This window comes from Ipomoea triloba, chromosome 7, assembly GCF_003576645.1.
Source record: "Ipomoea triloba cultivar NCNSP0323 chromosome 7, ASM357664v1".
In the NCBI taxonomy this organism is placed as follows: Eukaryota; Viridiplantae; Streptophyta; class Magnoliopsida; order Solanales; family Convolvulaceae; genus Ipomoea; species Ipomoea triloba.
In genome coordinates, this window is record NC_044922.1 from 529,619 (window position 1) to 546,408 (window position 16,790).

Genomic DNA, 16,790 nt, shown 5'->3' on the forward strand with positions numbered 1-16,790 from the left:
CAAGGCGTCATCTTCCATCTTCCATCTTCCAATCATCCTTAAAAGAAATCTCCGGTGATGGCGACAGCGAGAGTGCTCGCCGCGATATTCCTCCTGGTGGCGGTGTACTGTGCTGTAGACCCATTCAACCACAGCGCATTATCGGGCCTCCCGGACTTCCAAGCCTACAAAGTAGACCTGCCGCCGTGGTCCGAGCTCCCGGTGGAAAAGGACACTCAGAATCTGCTTCAGAAGTCGGAGCTCAAGTTCTTGAACCAAATTCAAGGCCCGGAGAGCATCGCTTTCGACCCCCAGGGCCGCGGGCCCTACACTGGCGTCGCCGACGGGAGGGTTCTGTTCTGGAACGGGGAGAAGTGGATTGACTTTACTTATACCTCCCCCAATAGGTGAGTCAATTATACCATTCAAAAACTGTTAATTGTAGGTACAGGAAGTTACATAATTTTTGCAATATGAACCTTGGTCCATGCTATAACAATTGCTAGTTTTAAGGTTTCATTGTTTTGCTTAGGAATCTGAAATCTATTCAAAGTTGTCAAAAGTCTGTTCTTTGGATTGAGGTTGCTGCTCTAATGCTGAATTGGATCAATAATCATGCTGATACTTCATGGACAAGTCTATAAATTTGAAAGAGTAATGGTTACTGGAGCATTTGCCTAAGACTATAAGAGTATGGTTTATTATGGCCTTTATTGCTGATAGGCAGTTGCTGTTTAACTACTCCTAAACATTAAACTAGCCGGCATGGTATTAGTTGTTGTCATAGTCATAGTGGTTATTTGTTCCTTAATGATATGCCCCAAGGGACCTCAAGGAACAAAAGTGATCAACAATGGGGAATGTTGAGATTCAGTGTTGTACTAGAGATGAAGAGATGCCTGTTTAGGGATTTTTATTCTGCTTTGGTGATGTTTTTTCTCTTGTGAGATATGTTTTCAGGTCAAGTATATGTGATCCAAAGCCAAACCCAACGCCATTCAGCTACGTTAAGAATGAGCACATCTGTGGCAGGCCTCTGGGGTTACGGTTTGAGAAAAGAACGGGTGACTTGTATATTGCAGATGCGTACTTTGGGTTGATGAAGGTTGGGCCTGAAGGTGGTCAGGCAATGCCTCTAACAACAGAGGCTGAAGGAGTTCCTTTTCGATTCACAAATGATCTGGATGTTGATGACGAAGGGAACATTTATTTTACAGATAGCAGCATCAATTATCCAAGAAGGTAACTTAATTTAAAGTATTCGTGCTCTCAGATTTGCTCTCTGCTGGGTTTAAATTGTCTTGGAATAGCCTTTTGAATGACCATACACCCTCGTTTACTACTTAATCTTCTGTTTTGATGTCTTATATTCATGTGTAGTAAATCAAATTATATGATGGCAATTCCTAAGTTTCGCCTTTCTTGTTTTCAGGAATTTTTTTCAGCTGTCTTTCTCAGCAGAAGATACTGGGAGAGTTCTCAAATATAATCAAAGAACAAAAGAAACCACTGTTCTCCTCCGCAATATCCAATTCCCGAATGGTCTGTCTCTAAGTAAGGACGGGTCCTTCTTTGTATATTGCGAAGGTTTAATGGAAAGGTTCGTTTCCTCACCTTGTAGTCGAGATGTATAGTAGAAAATTAAGTATATTTGACTAATTTAGTCCTTGTCTTTTTAATATCAACCAAATTCCCTCACGTTGTGCATATTTCACCAAACTTCACCATTCTACGTGTGGAGGGAATAATAGAATAAATTCATATAGTATATACATATCGTGTGTGTGTGTACAACATTGTGGAACATTTGAGACAATCTAGTGTCTGAACTTTCAATGCTCGTATTTTGAATGACTTTTCAATTGTTTTTACTTGTATATGCTTATCTTGTGCTATGGTAGACTATTGAGGTGATTGTCAATGGACCATATATTCTTTGTAGGTTGAAGAAGTATTGGCTGAAAGGCGAGAAAGCAGGGACCTCGGAAGTAATGGCTGTCGTGCCAGGATACCCTGACAACATCAGAGCAAATGAAAGGGGCGAATTCTGGGTAGGAATCCACTGTCGCAGATCTGTTTACAGTTACATATCCGGTTTGTATCCCAACCTGCGGAAGTTCTTGCTGAAGCTTCCAATCCCATTGAAGATCCATTACCTCCTCTACATAGGGGGGCGGCTCCATGGGACGATTGTGAAGTATAGCCCGGAAGGCAAGGTTCTGCGAGTACTGGAAGACAGCCAAGGAAAAGTTGTCAAGGCGGTTAGCGAGGTAGAAGAGAGGGATGGGAAGCTTTGGATTGGAAGTGTTTTGATGCCTTTTATTGCAGTTTATCAATTAGATTGAACTATTGAAGCTCCATTAATGGCACTTTCTAATGGAAGATGGATTGTACCTTAGGGGTTAGGCCTCCCTATCCAATTTTTAGGGTTTAAGTGTATGCTCCATTCCTTCATTTCTAGCTCTGCATATTTATGGTTTTATATGAAACAATGATGATGTATATACTATGGAGTATTCATCTTCAACATATTTCTTGATGGTTGTGTTTAGCCATTAGCCAATTGTGTTATCTTCTTCCCAAAGGATAATCTCATTTTTTTGCGTGAGACATACTTTGTAGGGGCAAAGGGAACTATCAAACTGGAGTACGGTAGGGGCAAAGGGAATTCGATGCAAAGCGAAGAACCTTATTCGGACTTGACATGCCGCAAATCCTCTTGAATGAGAGGGGTACCTTCAGGAACGCCTTGACATGTCGCAAATCCTCTTGAAAGAGAGGGGTACCTTCAGGAACGCGGACACAAGTAGTGCATAGTGAGGATGACACTTAATTTACGTGTTTAGTTGCCACGTTGAATTTGGACTGTCGGTGATAAGTCAAAGGAAAGTGAGGATGACGTCGGATTATCTTCACATGAGATTAATACACACTTAAGTTACTTGTAATGCATTGCGGGTTACACTCAATACAAACTCAAAAAAGTTTCTTAATAATTATTTTTAGACGTCATATTTTTAAATGCTTCCTCCCTTTTCTCTCTAAAACCAAACGCCTTTCTTGCTGCTCAACTTCGGCTTCTACCGCCGGCCTCCAGCCGGAGCTTTAATGGAGCTTTGAGCCGACGATTTTGGTCACCTTCTATGTCCGCCCCGACCACCGTCGCAGCTCTGTCCGCCTCCGACTACCGCCACAGATCTTCTTCTTCCGTTTTTTCTCCCTTTGAATAAAATAATAGTAGGTAGGTATTGGGGTTTGTGTTGGTAGTCTTGAACTCCCAACCCTACTTTGACTTTACCCACTTTTTATTTTCTCTATTATTGTGTTTTCCTCTTGTTAGTTTCACGAGCATTTTTCCTCTCGTTACTTTCACGAGCTTTTCATTTTCATTAGCATAAATCGTTTAGTTTGGTTTCGACAAGTGTTGATCTTATCCTGAGCGAGCAAAAAAGAATGATTACGAAAACCTAGATCTTTGATGAAGCTTTAAGCTCCCTGAAGGAACATAGCTTCGTAGTTATGAAACAGTCTGCGATAAGTTGTTTCTATGTCTGACTGTAAAGAATGGTTTACCATTTCATTGATCATTGATGTAAACGTTTTATGTTATGAATTAATGGAATATCTACATTTACCTTAAAAAGAAAAAAGACGTTATATTTTAAATATAAATTTATTTTTTATTTTCTAAAACTTATATTTTAACTGTTTGAGAATTAGGAAATTAAAAAAAAAAAAAAAGAAGATATTATTGACAAATAAATACTCAATATAATAGTCTACTAGTATTTTCGCCCGTGCGTTGCACGGAATGGATTTATTATAATATTTAAAGAATATTTGGATCAATATACAATTATATATATTATAACATCGAATATTATATAGCCCAATTGATGAAATTGATTGGATCGATTATGTTTTATGATGTTTTCCTTTGAATTAGAACAAATAATTGTCCAATTACCCGGGCGTGGATAAATTTTTTTTATTATATATTGAGATAATAAAAATAAAGATGAAATTATAAAAAATTCTAATATTGAACGTGTACATTTATTTGATTATAAGATTAATACAAAAATATTACTCAATTAATTGAATAATATATGACTTGTTTGTCTAAAATTATCTTAAAAAGATCTATAAGTAATATGACTTATATAATTATATTATTACTAATATAATTATATTATTACTAAAATAAATATGAGAAAATGAGAAATAAATTAATTGTAATTATTATAAAAATAAATTCAACGACCAATGCTTAACTTAATTATCATAATAATTATTAGGCAATTATTATTAGTCAATTACACTAATATATGTGTAATTATACTTTTATACTTTAAGTATATTCATTTTCCCCATATTGCATTTAGTTTTATCTTCCTCCTCCATATTTGAATGAATTAATTTTGATTATTATAAAAATCTAACAACCCATGTTCAATTAATTTTTTTAAAGTTTAAATAACTTAGAGTTTTCGAAAGGAAAGTATAATTAATTATTAAAGTTTTTAAATAATTTTTAGTCAATTAGTAATATCCTTTTCTTTTCCCGATAAATGATTTTACTTTTATTAATAATGTTGATACGTGAGTATACATATTGTCAATTTATAGATATTAGTTAATTTCTATTTTACATTTTCTTAACAAATAAGCTTTATTAATTATTTGACCAATAAAATATTTCATTAATAGACTACAAAAGTTTAGGCGGGGAATGAAATAGGAGGATTTTACTTTTATATATAGTATAGAATATAGATTACGATCTTTTTATATTTTAAATCAATTAGTAATATCATTGTTCTCGGAATAATGGTCAAATAAACCACTGAACTACACACAAAACTGCAATTAGGCCATTGAACTCAAAAAGAATGCAATTGGATTCCTGAACTATATAAACTCATTCAATTAAGTACAAATTGACATGTTTTCAAAAAAAAAAGTCAAAATTGACCTGTTTACCTACAATTGTGATGACAAGGTGGTTACTAATTTTAAAATAAACTTTTTAAATAATTTTAATTAAAATAATTAAATAATAATAATAATAATAAAATTTAAAAAAAAAACAGACGTCTCCGGCAGTTCTTCTGTTTTTTTTTAATTATCAGTGCCGATTGTTATGTGTAAATTAATATTAGGCAACCTTATCTAGGAAAAATGAAAAGAATTACGTAGTAATATTTACCTTATTTTCGTTCCATTTTTAATTGATGATGTAGAATATTATTATTGAAATATTTCCGTTTCATTTTTAATTTCCGTTCCTTTTTAATTTATCTTTAATATTGTTTATAATATGTCTTTATTATTTATGATATAGAATGTTTTCCTTTTTTAATTAAATTGCAATGATATGACCATTTCCTTTTTCATTTTAGTTAATTATGGATATTTTTTTTATTTACAGTCAATTATTAATATTCATTTTCTTTTATATATTCAATCAATTAGTAACATCAGATTCATTTTTAGTCGATTTTTTTTTATTTTCAGTTAATTAGTCAATTAGAATAATAGATCCACTGGTATTTTTACCTAATTTCTGTTCTATTTTTAATTAATGATGTAGAATATTATTATTGAAATATTTCATTCTATTTTTAATTTACCTTTACTATTGTTTAAAATTTAAAATATGCCTTTACTATTCTTATGTTTTTATATATAGTATAGATTAATATTATGCTAATTATGACATCCATGTATTATGAATAAGTATGGTAATTAAGGAGTATATATTATTATTAAAAATAATGTATATTTTAATTTCGTTTAATTATGGACGTACTATGTGTATGTTTAATTTTCTTTAATTTTATCCGTAATATATATGTGTATGTTTAATTTTCTTTAATTATGTCTGTAATATGTGTACCATTAATTTCTNAGATTGCAAATTCTACAATATATAGATGAGCATCCGTAGATTACTAGTTATTTTGCACAGTACAACTAAAAAGATGGATAGTTAAATAAGGTATTATCATTCAAAATCTTGTAATACAAAGTTACAATACAATGTTTTTCCATTAGAAATTACTAATCAGAGTAATGTGATTAAAATATAATATTATAGAAAACATTTGATTGTTCACTACAATCACTCTGAAAATTGTAATTTTACATACGTGATACGCCCATGGCAAAATTGACCTAGCTACTTGAAACCTCATCAGCAAAAATTAAAGCATATTGAGCTGTTAAAATCAAACTAAATCACAGAACTACAAAATACTCTATGGAATGCAGACTACAAATCTAGTGTCTGAACTTTCAATGCTCGTATTTTGAATGACTTTCAATTGTTTTACTTGTATACGCTTATCTTGTGCTATGGTAGACTATTGAGAGGTGATTGTCAATGGACCATATATTCTTTGTAGGTTAAAGAAGTATTGGCTGAAAGGCGAGAAAGCAGGGACCTCGGAAGTAATGGCTGTCGTGCCAGGATACCCTGACAACATCAGAGCAAATGAAAGGGCCGAATTCTGGGTAGGAATCCACTGTCGCAGATCTGTTTTACAGTTACATATCCGGTTTGTATCCCAACCTGCGGAAGTTCTTGCTGAAGCTTCCAATCCCATTGAAGATCCATTACCTCCTCTACATAGGGGGGCGGCTCCATGGGACGATTGTGAAGTATAGCCGGAAGGCAAGGTTCTGCGAGTACTGGAAGACAGCCAAGGAAAAGTTGTCAAGGCGGTTAGCGAGGTAGAAGAGAGGGATGGGAAGCTTTGGATTGGAAGTGTTTTGATGCCTTTTATTGCAGTTTATCAATTAGATTGAACTATTGAAGCTCCATTAATGGCACTTTCTAATGGAAGATGGATTGTACCTTAGGGGTTAGGCCTCCCTATCCAATTTTTAGGGTTTAAGTGTATGCTCCATTCCTTCATTTCTAGCTCTGCATATTTATGGTTTATATGAAACAATGATGATGTATATACTATGGAGTATTCATCTTCACATATTTCTTGATGGTTTGTTTAGCCATTAGCCAATTGTGTTATCTTCTTCCAAAGGATAATCTCATTTTTTGCGTGAGACATACTTTGTAGGGGCAAAGGGAACTATCAAACTGGAGTACGGTAGGGGCAAAGGGAATTCGATGCAAAGCGAAGAACCTTATTCGGACTTGACATGCCGCAAATCCTCTTGAATGAGAGGGGTACCTTCAGGAACGCCTTGACATGTCGCAAATCCTCTTGAAAGAGAGGGTACCTTCAGGAACGCGGACACAAGTAGTGCATAGTGAGGATGACACTTAATTTACGTGTTTAGTTGCCACGTTGAATTTGGACTGTCGGTGATAAGTCAAAGGAAAGTGAGGATGACGTCGGATTATCTTCACATGAGATTAATACACACTTAAGTTACTTGTAATGCATTGCGGGTTACACTCAATACAAACTCAAAAAGTTTCTTAATAATTATTTTTAGACGTCATATTTTTAAATGCTTCCTCCCTTTTCTCTCTAAAACCAAACGCCTTTCTTGCTGCTCAACTTCGGCTTCTACCGCCGGCCTCCAGCCGGAGCTTTAATGGAGCTTTGAGCCGACGATTTTGGTCACCTTCTATGTCCGCCCCGACCACCGTCGCAGCTCTGTCCGCCTCCGACTACCGCCACAGATCTTCTTCTTCCGTTTTTTCTCCCCCTTTGAATAAAATAATAGTAGGTAGTATTGGGGTTTGTGTTGGGTAGTCTTGAACTCCCCAACCCTACTTTGACTTTACCCACTTTTTTATTTTCTCTATTATTGTGTTTTCCCTCTTGTTAGTTTCACGAGCATTTTTCCTCTCGTTACTTTCACGAGCTTTTCATTTTCATTAGCATAAACGTTTAGTTTGGTTTCGACAAGTGTTGATCTTATCCTGAGCGAGCAAAAAAGAATGATTACGAAAACCTAGATCTTTGATGAAGCTTAAGCTCCCTGAAGGAACATAGCTTCGTAGTATGAAACAGTCTGCGATAAGTTGTTTCTATGTCTGACTGTAAAGAATGGTTTACCATTTCATTGATCATTGATGTAAACGTTTTTATGTTATGAATTAATGGAATATCTACATTTACCTTAAAAAGAAAAAACGTTATATTAAATATAAATTTATTTTTTTCTAAAACTTATATTTTAACTGTTTGAGAATTAGGAATTAAAAAAAAAAAAAAGAAATATTATTGACAAATAAATACTCAATATAATAGTCTAACTAGTATTTTCGCCCGTGCGTTGCACGGAATGGATTTTATAATATTTAAAGAATATTTGGATCAATATACAATTATATATATATAACATCGAATATTATATAGCGCAATTGATGAAATTGATTGGATCGATTATGTTTTCTGATGTTTTCCTTTGAATTAGAACAAATAATTGTCCAATTACCCGGCGTGGATAAATTTTTTTTTATTATATATTGAGATAATAAAATAAAGATGAAATTATAAAAAATTCTAATATTGAACGTGTACATTTATTTGATTATAAGATTAGTACAAAATATTACTCAATTAATTGAATAATATATGACTTGTTTGTCTAAAATTATCTTAAAAAGATCTATAAGTAATATGACTTATATAATTATATTTATTACTAAAATAAATATGAGAAAATGAGAAATAAATTAATTGTAATTATTATAAAAATAAATTCAACGACCAATGCTTAACTTAATTATCATAATAATTATTAGGCAATTATTATTAGTCAATTACACTAATATATGTGTAATTATACTTTTATACTTTAAGTATATTCATTTTCCCATATTGCATTTAGTTTTATCTTCCTCCTCCATATTTGAATGAATTAATTTTGATTATTATAAAAATCTAACAACCCATGTTCAATTAATTTTTTTAAAGTTTAAATAACTTAGAGTTTTCAAAAGGAAAGTATAATTAACTATTAAAGTTTTTAAATAATTTTCAGTCAATTAGTAATATCCTTTTCTTTTCCCGATAAATGATTTTACTTTTATTAATGTGTTGATACGTGAGTATACATATTATCAATTTATAGATATTAGTTAATTTCTATTTTACATTTTCTTAACAAATAAGCTTTATTAATTATTTGACCAATAAAATATTTCATTAATTGACTACAAAAGTTTAGGCGGGGAATGAAATAGGAGGATTTTACTTTTATATATAGTATAGAATATAGATTACGATCTTTTTATATTTTAAATCAATTAGTAATATCATTTTCTCGGAATAATGGTCAAATAAACCACTGAACTACACACAAAACTGCAATTAGGCCATCGAACTCAAAAAGAATGCAATTGGATTCCTGAACTATATAAACTCATGCAATTAAGTACAAATTGACATGTTTTCAAAAAAAAAGTCCAAATTGACCTGTTTACCTACAATTGTGATGACATGGTGGTTACTAATTTTAAAATAAACTTTTTAAATAATTTTAATTAAAATAATTAAATAATATAATAATAATAAATTTAAAAAAAAACAGACGTCTCCGGCAGTTCTTCTTTTTTTTTTTAATTATTAGTGCCGATTGTTATGTGTAAATTAATATCAGGCAACCTTATCTAGGAAAAATGAAAAGAATTACGTAGTAATATTTACCTAATTTTCGTTCCATTTTTAATTGATGATGTAGAATATTATTATTGAAATATTCCGTTTCATTTTTAATTTCCGTTCCTTTTTTAATTTATCTTTAATATTGTTTATAATATGCCTTTATTATTTATGATGTAGAATGTTTCCTTTTTAATTAAATTGCAATGATATGACCATTTCCTTTTTCATTTTAGTTAATTATGGATATTTTTTTTTACAGTCAATTATTAATATTCATTTCCTTTTATATATTCAATCAATTAGTAACATCAGATTCATTTTTAGTCGATTTTTTTTATTTTCAGTTAATTAGTCAATTAGAATAATAGATCCACTGGTATTTTTACCTAATTTCTGTTCTATTTTTAATTAATGATGTAGAATATTATTATTGAAATATTTTCATTCTATTTTTAATTTACCTTTACTATTGTTTAAAATTTAAAATATGCCTTTACTATTCTTATGTTTTTATATATAGTATAGATTAATATTATGCTAATTATGACGTCCATGTATTATGAATAAGTATGGTAATTAAGGAGTATATATTATAATTAAAATAATGTATATTTTAATTTCGTTTAATTATGGACGTAATATGTGTATGTTTAATTTTCTTTAATTTTATCCGTAATATATATATGTATGTTTAATTTTCTTTAATTATGTCCGTAATATGTGTACCATTAATTTCTTTAATTGATTAGATAAAATTACGGCAAGTATAAAAAACCGTTTAATAAAAGTATAATGTTTGAACTAATTTCTCAATGACCATAATTATTAAGATTTTATTCCAAAGTAACCATTAGCATAATTTTATATGTGTAATAATCTGTGAATTGAAATAATTTACATAATTGTATGGACGTAATAATATGTGAATTAGCATAATAATACGTGAATTGAAATAATTATCATAATTTTGTTAATCTCCTCTAATTATGGATGTAATATGTGTATTATCAATTTCGTTAACTGATTTGATAAAATTTATATTACGAACAACAATATTAATTCATTAGTTGTCATAATTTTTAAGATTTTATTCAAAAGTAATCAAATGAAATGCTCGGGTAATTGACATTATCTGAAGTAAAAATATATAAAATTATCCTAAGAATGAAATCTCTATGTTTAATGACCATAATAAATTTAGATGTTAAATATAGTTGGTAATTACCACGGGTTATTTAGATGGTAAATAGTATATGGNATACCGCATACCATAATAATTCTACGCGTGTTAAAGTTCGATGTTCGACTTCGTAGAATTATAAATTATAGATCTCTAACTAATAGTGAAAGCACAGATATTGGTACGTTGTGAGAGAAGAGTCATTTCTCATCATTATATAGTGGAGGATAAACATAATATGGAAGATTTTTCAAAAGGAAAGTATAATTAATTTTAATTTTATGTAAATATAGATGATTGACATGTAAAAATTTTACTACAATATTATATAATTTTTTCATTCTAATATAGTTAATTACATGTCACTTATATAGATATATATAGATATATAGATATAGATATAGATTATCATATCACTAATCACCCACCACCAATAAATTAATTAATATCAATATCAATCAATATAAATATTAATATTAATATATAACAATATTACCATATCACTAATCACCAATCACCAATTAATATATATATATATATAAAACAATATTACCATATCACTAATCACCAATCACCAATTAATTATTCTTTTTTAAAATAATCACCAATTAATTAATTAATATTAGTATATATTAATATATTATATATTAATATATTAATATTAAGAATAATATCATATACCATATTATCAATTATCAATTATATATCACCAATCACCGGCCATTGATCGGGAACATGGACGGCTTTTAAATAGAACTCAATCTGCTAAGTTGTCAAATGAACTTGGCCAAATAATTAGAGATTACATGCCATGTCCAACAAAATATTCTAAATTCACAGCGGAAGAAAAAAATCGTGCTTGGGAACGATTACTGGTAAGTATTTAACAAAGCTCTTATCCAAATTTTCTATTATTAAAAAACATAGTTTTTGTTAATTAACAAGTTCTTTATAATATTATTTATTAACTAAGCTTCTAAACATTAATTTTTTAGATGAGATTAGATGTTGTTAATTTTCGAGAAGATTCTCGAATCTTTGAATGTGTGGAAAATATTTTCAAAGTTCGCTATAGGAATTACAAGCATGAATTGCACAAGCAGTTCCTCAAATATGACTTTACAACTGAGGCAAAGCTACATGTTCCAAAAGGCCTAACACAAGATAATTGGAATGAACTCTTTGATTATTGGTCCAAAGGGAATGTGCAGGTTAGTTTCTTTATTATCTTTATTAAATATACCTAATACTTATATTTTCAATACAATAATTAAGTTATGATGATGGATATTATAGGTGAAGTGCATGATAAATTCTTGGTGCCGTAGTCAACAGAAAATACCACATAATCAAGGGTCTGCTGCATTTGTACCGGTGTTTAATGAACTTGTATGTTTTAGACTTTACTTATGGTTAAATTGATATTTATAATTTTTAAAATAATATTTCTATATTTGATATTTCACACAGAGGCAAAAGGAGGAAGGTGATTTTATGCCTGATAGGATTGCTTTATTTAAATTCACTCGCTGTAAGAATGACAAGTGGATTACACCGGAAGCAGAGGAAACTTATGTGTGTCATTGCATAAATATTGTTGTGTAATATATTTCTACTATTTGTTTAAATAATTATCTTTAATATTCCATGTTTGAGTGAATATTCTAATATTTTAGCAAAAGATGATCACCATGCTCGAGACTTCAACATCAGATGGAAATCCAATGACTGTTGATCAAGTTTATGATGTTGTAATGGCCACACGATCAGGATATATCAAAGGAATGGGGAATGGACCAAAACCACAAACATCTAGATCCACCCGGGCAAGCACATCCCATCTTGAGGAGCAAATGAAAACGACTATGAATGAGAACTCTCAACTGAAGACAGAGCTTGCTGATTTGAAGATGAAGTTTCAACAATATGAAGAACTACTTGCTGCATTAGCAGCAGAGAGATCTAACCAAAACTGGTATGTGAATATATATTTAGTAATTACATGTCTTAAATTATACTTAATAATTAATGAGTTGAATTTTTAACATTACTAATACCTTGTACTCTCTTTTCAGAATTAATTCAATGGATGAAATTTTTGTGAATTACAAGGTAAAGTGCATTGCTAAAATTAATGAGTGATATCAAGTTTATACTTTTACGATAAAATTGAAGTTCGGTGAAACTTACAAATCTTATTCTTACACACTCATTTTATTTGCTTTTTTTTTTTTTTGGTTCTGAAGGGGTGTATTTTTTGGAGTTGAAGGCCGGATGACGTTATTGTACTGTTATTTACGCTATTAGTTTTGAAGGCGCGAAGGGGCTTTAACCATTACATGCACTACTGGTTTTTTTTGCTGTTTACACTAAGCTCCTTTCTATGGTATTTTTTTTTTCTGTTTATGTGGTTTGCTTTTAATTTTCGCTCTTAATTTTTGTTTGATCATAATTGTGGTGTTCTTATTTCTTAGGAAAGTAAAAGTATGAATTTGAGCTGCAGTGTATATATATGGCAGCATCAATATTGCAACTTAATCTACAACAAGGTACATATTGCTATGGATGGAATACTTGATATCTAAACTTTTATAGTGATTTTCTCCTGAAAATTTTTAATAGATTTAGCATGTTTTATTTGTCTATATAAAACTTTAGGTTTTGAGTTGAACATACTATTGCAAATGGATTTTCTTTTAACATTTTGCTAGAACTTGTGGAGGTAATGTTTAGCATTTGAAGGTATAACCATAGTTCGAAACTTTATTTAAGATTTCTTTGTTATATCAATTTTGGTTTTGGGCAGTATACTACTAGAATGAAATATGATTACATGTTATAAGCAACTAAATAAAATATTAGCAAAGGAAGGTTATGTTAGAAATTAAATACAAGCACAAGAAAGTATAAAAGTTATGCAAATCAACTATCGGATTGAGTTGAATATATAGTTTTGAATCATTTATTATTCATGCTTAAAAAACATCTATATGTTTTTTAATAGCAGGGTATTGCATATCTAGACATCAAATTGGACCCGGCATCATATCGAACCTTCTACCCCAACATCAGGTCGGACCTTCTCCTCAAGACAAAGGACTTCTAAAGTGGCGACCTCAATAATTTTGATAAACATGAGAATTATTATCTATCTTTATGTGCATAAAATTGCATATAATCTCATGTTTAGTCTGACCAACTTATTTAAGAACCATTTATATCACATTACATCCTTGTAATTCAATATTCTACTATGAAAAATATTTCACTATTTTGAAATGTTAATTGATGCTAAAATATTTTATTTCAATTACATGAAATTGTTGTGTAAACCTTTTTACATACAACTATATGTAAATTGTCATCAATTAATAAAAAAAATTATAAATATCTCCAAATATAAAATTTAGTGATGAATATAAATACGAAAAAACGTCAATAAATGTATTTTTATTGACAAATTGGTATTTCATCAGCAATTTTTTTTTATGGCAAAAATAATAATATACACAATCGTCAATAAATGTTATATTCTTGACGCATTTCAATATTCGTCGCCAATTAAATTTATTCATGACAAACATAATTTTATGGAAAACGTCAGTAAAGACACATTTTCTGACGAAATATTTTATTTCGTCACTAACTATTACTGACATTTTTGTTAATCTTTCGTTTCAAAATGTATGTATTCCATGACATTATCAAGACCATGCAAAAACGTCGACAATAGTAATATTTAGTGACGAAAACATAACTTCGTCAGTAATACCTTTCCATATGCCGCTAACCCGACGGTCCGGGTGACGTTTTTATTTCGTCGATAAATACATTTGGTGATGCTTTTTTATTTTTTCTGACGTTTAAAAAATGTCACTAAATGTTAGAATTATAGTAGTGCCATCACCCATTAATATTAACAATATTACCATATTATCATATTATCATTATCATATTACCATAATAATATTATAGGATGGATAATTAATAAAATAATAAATAAATAAAATAAATGATTTTACCAAAATACCCCTAAGTTTTGGGGGGAAAATTTGGGAGGAGGAAATTATTTTTATATATAGTATAGATATAGATATAGATTATAGAAGAAAATAGAAGAAAATATTGAGATACTATATAAAATAAATGGCGAGAAGGATATTCCCCCACACCTAATAAACAAAGATGAATCTCTAAGCCTTATAATTATTATATTATATATTTATATTTTATACAAAGTATATAAGATAATAAGAACATAAAACCCTGGAATGTAAATAATTAATCCTATTCAACCAGCCGACTCTCAACTCTGCCTCTGCGTCGATTCCGCCTCCTGCGGTCGTCCTGGACTCCTCGCGTGGTCGCCGGCGGCATCCCAGCGTCACGTCGTCTCCGACTCACCGTCCTCCCAAGTCCGAGCCGGCGTCGAAGTGCGAACTGGATTACTGACCTCGTCCTCTCTGCGAACTGCGAAGTGCGGCGACCTCGGCCTCTCTGCGAACTGCGAACTACGGCGACCTCGCCTCTGCGTCTGCGACATCTCCGGCCACTGCTCGCCGTCGACGGTCAACCCTAACTACTGCTAGTCTGCTCAACGCCTCAACGCCTAGGTAAGTCCTACACTGGAAATCTGGTTCGCGTTTGTAATTATTGCTTTATGGTTTCTACAGATTATGGTTTATGCTTATGGATTAATGGTTGAATGGTTTATGGTTTAATGGTATATGCTTTCTGTTTTGTGCTTATGGTTTAATGGTCGTTTATGCTTTATGTTTTATGTTTTATGGTTTAATGGTTAATGAAATTTGAATGGTTTATACAGATTATGGTTTATGCTTATGGTTTAATGGTTTATGCTTTATGTTTTATGGTTTAATGGTTAATGAAATTTGAATTTGATTATAGCAGTGTATCTTTGATAATTGATATATATGTTTGAGGCCATGAGGGTCTTTATGAAATTCTGAAAATAGCAGTGTATTAACTTCACAGTAAACTGATTTGTATGTTGCTTGTATTGGATGTTTATACGTTATCATTTAATGAGAGTGATTTTTTAGTTTTATTAATCTATAATTTTAGACTTTGAAAGTTGAATATTATTTTATTTTTTAAATAGACAGAATTCAAAAAAATTCCTGTGAGGATTCCCCATTCCTGAAAAATCCCCCGCCCTCGCCCCGTTGACATCCCTACTAGGGACAGGAGGGAATTTCCGATCCTAGCTATAAATGATGGATACTAGGTGCGTTGTGTATTACGTTAAGTAAAGTAATACGTTTGCACGAATGCCGCACGAACGGTATGGACATAGGTGGTGCCCGCATAAGTGCAACCCTCGTATTTAGTTGTCAGGTTGAATTTGAAATCTTTTAACGACTGCCGGCTATGAAGATGAGGATGACCTCGGATTATCTCCACATGAGATAAATACTTCGGGGGTGTATTCAATCACGACTTTAGACTTTAAAAGTCTAATGGTATTGGATCAAAAGTATACAATCATTAAAAGTCTACTGGTATTCGATTCAATTTTACGGTACGATTCAAATCTTTCATAAATACTCATATATTTTACTACAAAAAATTATTAATTTTTATGTTCAAAGCAAAATCTATATATATATAATAATAGAAGTGCCTGGAACATTTTTCCCTCCCAAACTCTCAGGGGCATTTTTGTAATATCAAATATTTGGATAAAAAATTATTTAAAATTAAAATTAATTACACTTTCCTTTGATAACCTTTTGCTTTACAATTTGTGCTATATATATCACCATACTCTCCCTTTCTTGTCTCACAATTATTATATTCTAATAAGCCACTAAAATAAACTCAAAAAAGATCCCAGCCTCCCTATCTTTCGTTTCTCCTCTCTATCTCTCACCTTCCAGATCTGATCTCACCACATAAAAACACAATATATATATATATATATATATATATATATATATATATATAATAATAATAATAATAGAAGTGCCTGGAACATTTTTCCCTCCCAAACTCTCAGGGGCATTTTTGTAATATCAAATATT

General features: G+C 30.9%; 2 protein-coding genes across 2 annotated transcripts; both read left to right on the top strand.

Moving 5' to 3' along the window:
- Positions 1-2,542, top strand: LOC116024805 (protein STRICTOSIDINE SYNTHASE-LIKE 3-like). The gene is made up of 4 exons (XM_031265803.1): positions 1-386; positions 940-1,221; positions 1,412-1,579; positions 1,922-2,542. Exons 1-4 carry the CDS (start codon positions 58-60, stop codon positions 2,322-2,324), a joined length of 1,182 nt encoding a protein of 393 aa, XP_031121663.1. The 5' UTR covers positions 1-57; the 3' UTR covers positions 2,325-2,542.
- Positions 2,543-6,435: 3,893 nt separating this feature from the next.
- On the top strand, positions 6,436-13,925 carry LOC116025372. The gene is made up of 8 exons (XM_031266590.1): positions 6,436-6,642; positions 11,742-11,957; positions 12,043-12,135; positions 12,217-12,321; positions 12,423-12,721; positions 12,822-12,858; positions 12,993-13,295; positions 13,754-13,925. Coding segments are annotated over exons 1-6 (921 nt in total). The 3' UTR covers positions 12,823-12,858; positions 12,993-13,295; positions 13,754-13,925.
- The last annotated feature ends 2,865 nt before the right edge of the window (positions 13,926-16,790 follow it).

What these genes read in the sequence shown, in the direction of transcription:
- LOC116024805 (XM_031265803.1), top strand. Translation starts at nt 58, where the DNA reads ATGGCGACAGCGAGAGTGCTCGCCGCGATATTCCTCCTGGTGGCGGTG. An exon ending in ACTTATACCTCCCCCAATAG is followed by an intron (nt 387 to 939) that starts GTGAGTCAATTA and finishes ATATGTTTTCAG; the next exon opens with GTCAAGTATATGTGATCCAA. An exon ending in AGCATCAATTATCCAAGAAG is followed by an intron (nt 1,222 to 1,411) that starts GTAACTTAATTT and finishes TCTTGTTTTCAG; the next exon opens with GAATTTTTTTCAGCTGTCTT.
- LOC116025372 (XM_031266590.1), top strand. Translation starts at nt 6,436, where the DNA reads ATGGCTGTCGTGCCAGGATACCCTGACAACATCAGAGCAAATGAAAGG. An exon ending in TACCGGTGTTTAATGAACTT is followed by an intron (nt 12,136 to 12,216) that starts GTATGTTTTAGA and finishes TATTTCACACAG; the next exon opens with AGGCAAAAGGAGGAAGGTGA. An exon ending in CGGAAGCAGAGGAAACTTAT is followed by an intron (nt 12,322 to 12,422) that starts GTGTGTCATTGC and finishes CTAATATTTTAG; the next exon opens with CAAAAGATGATCACCATGCT.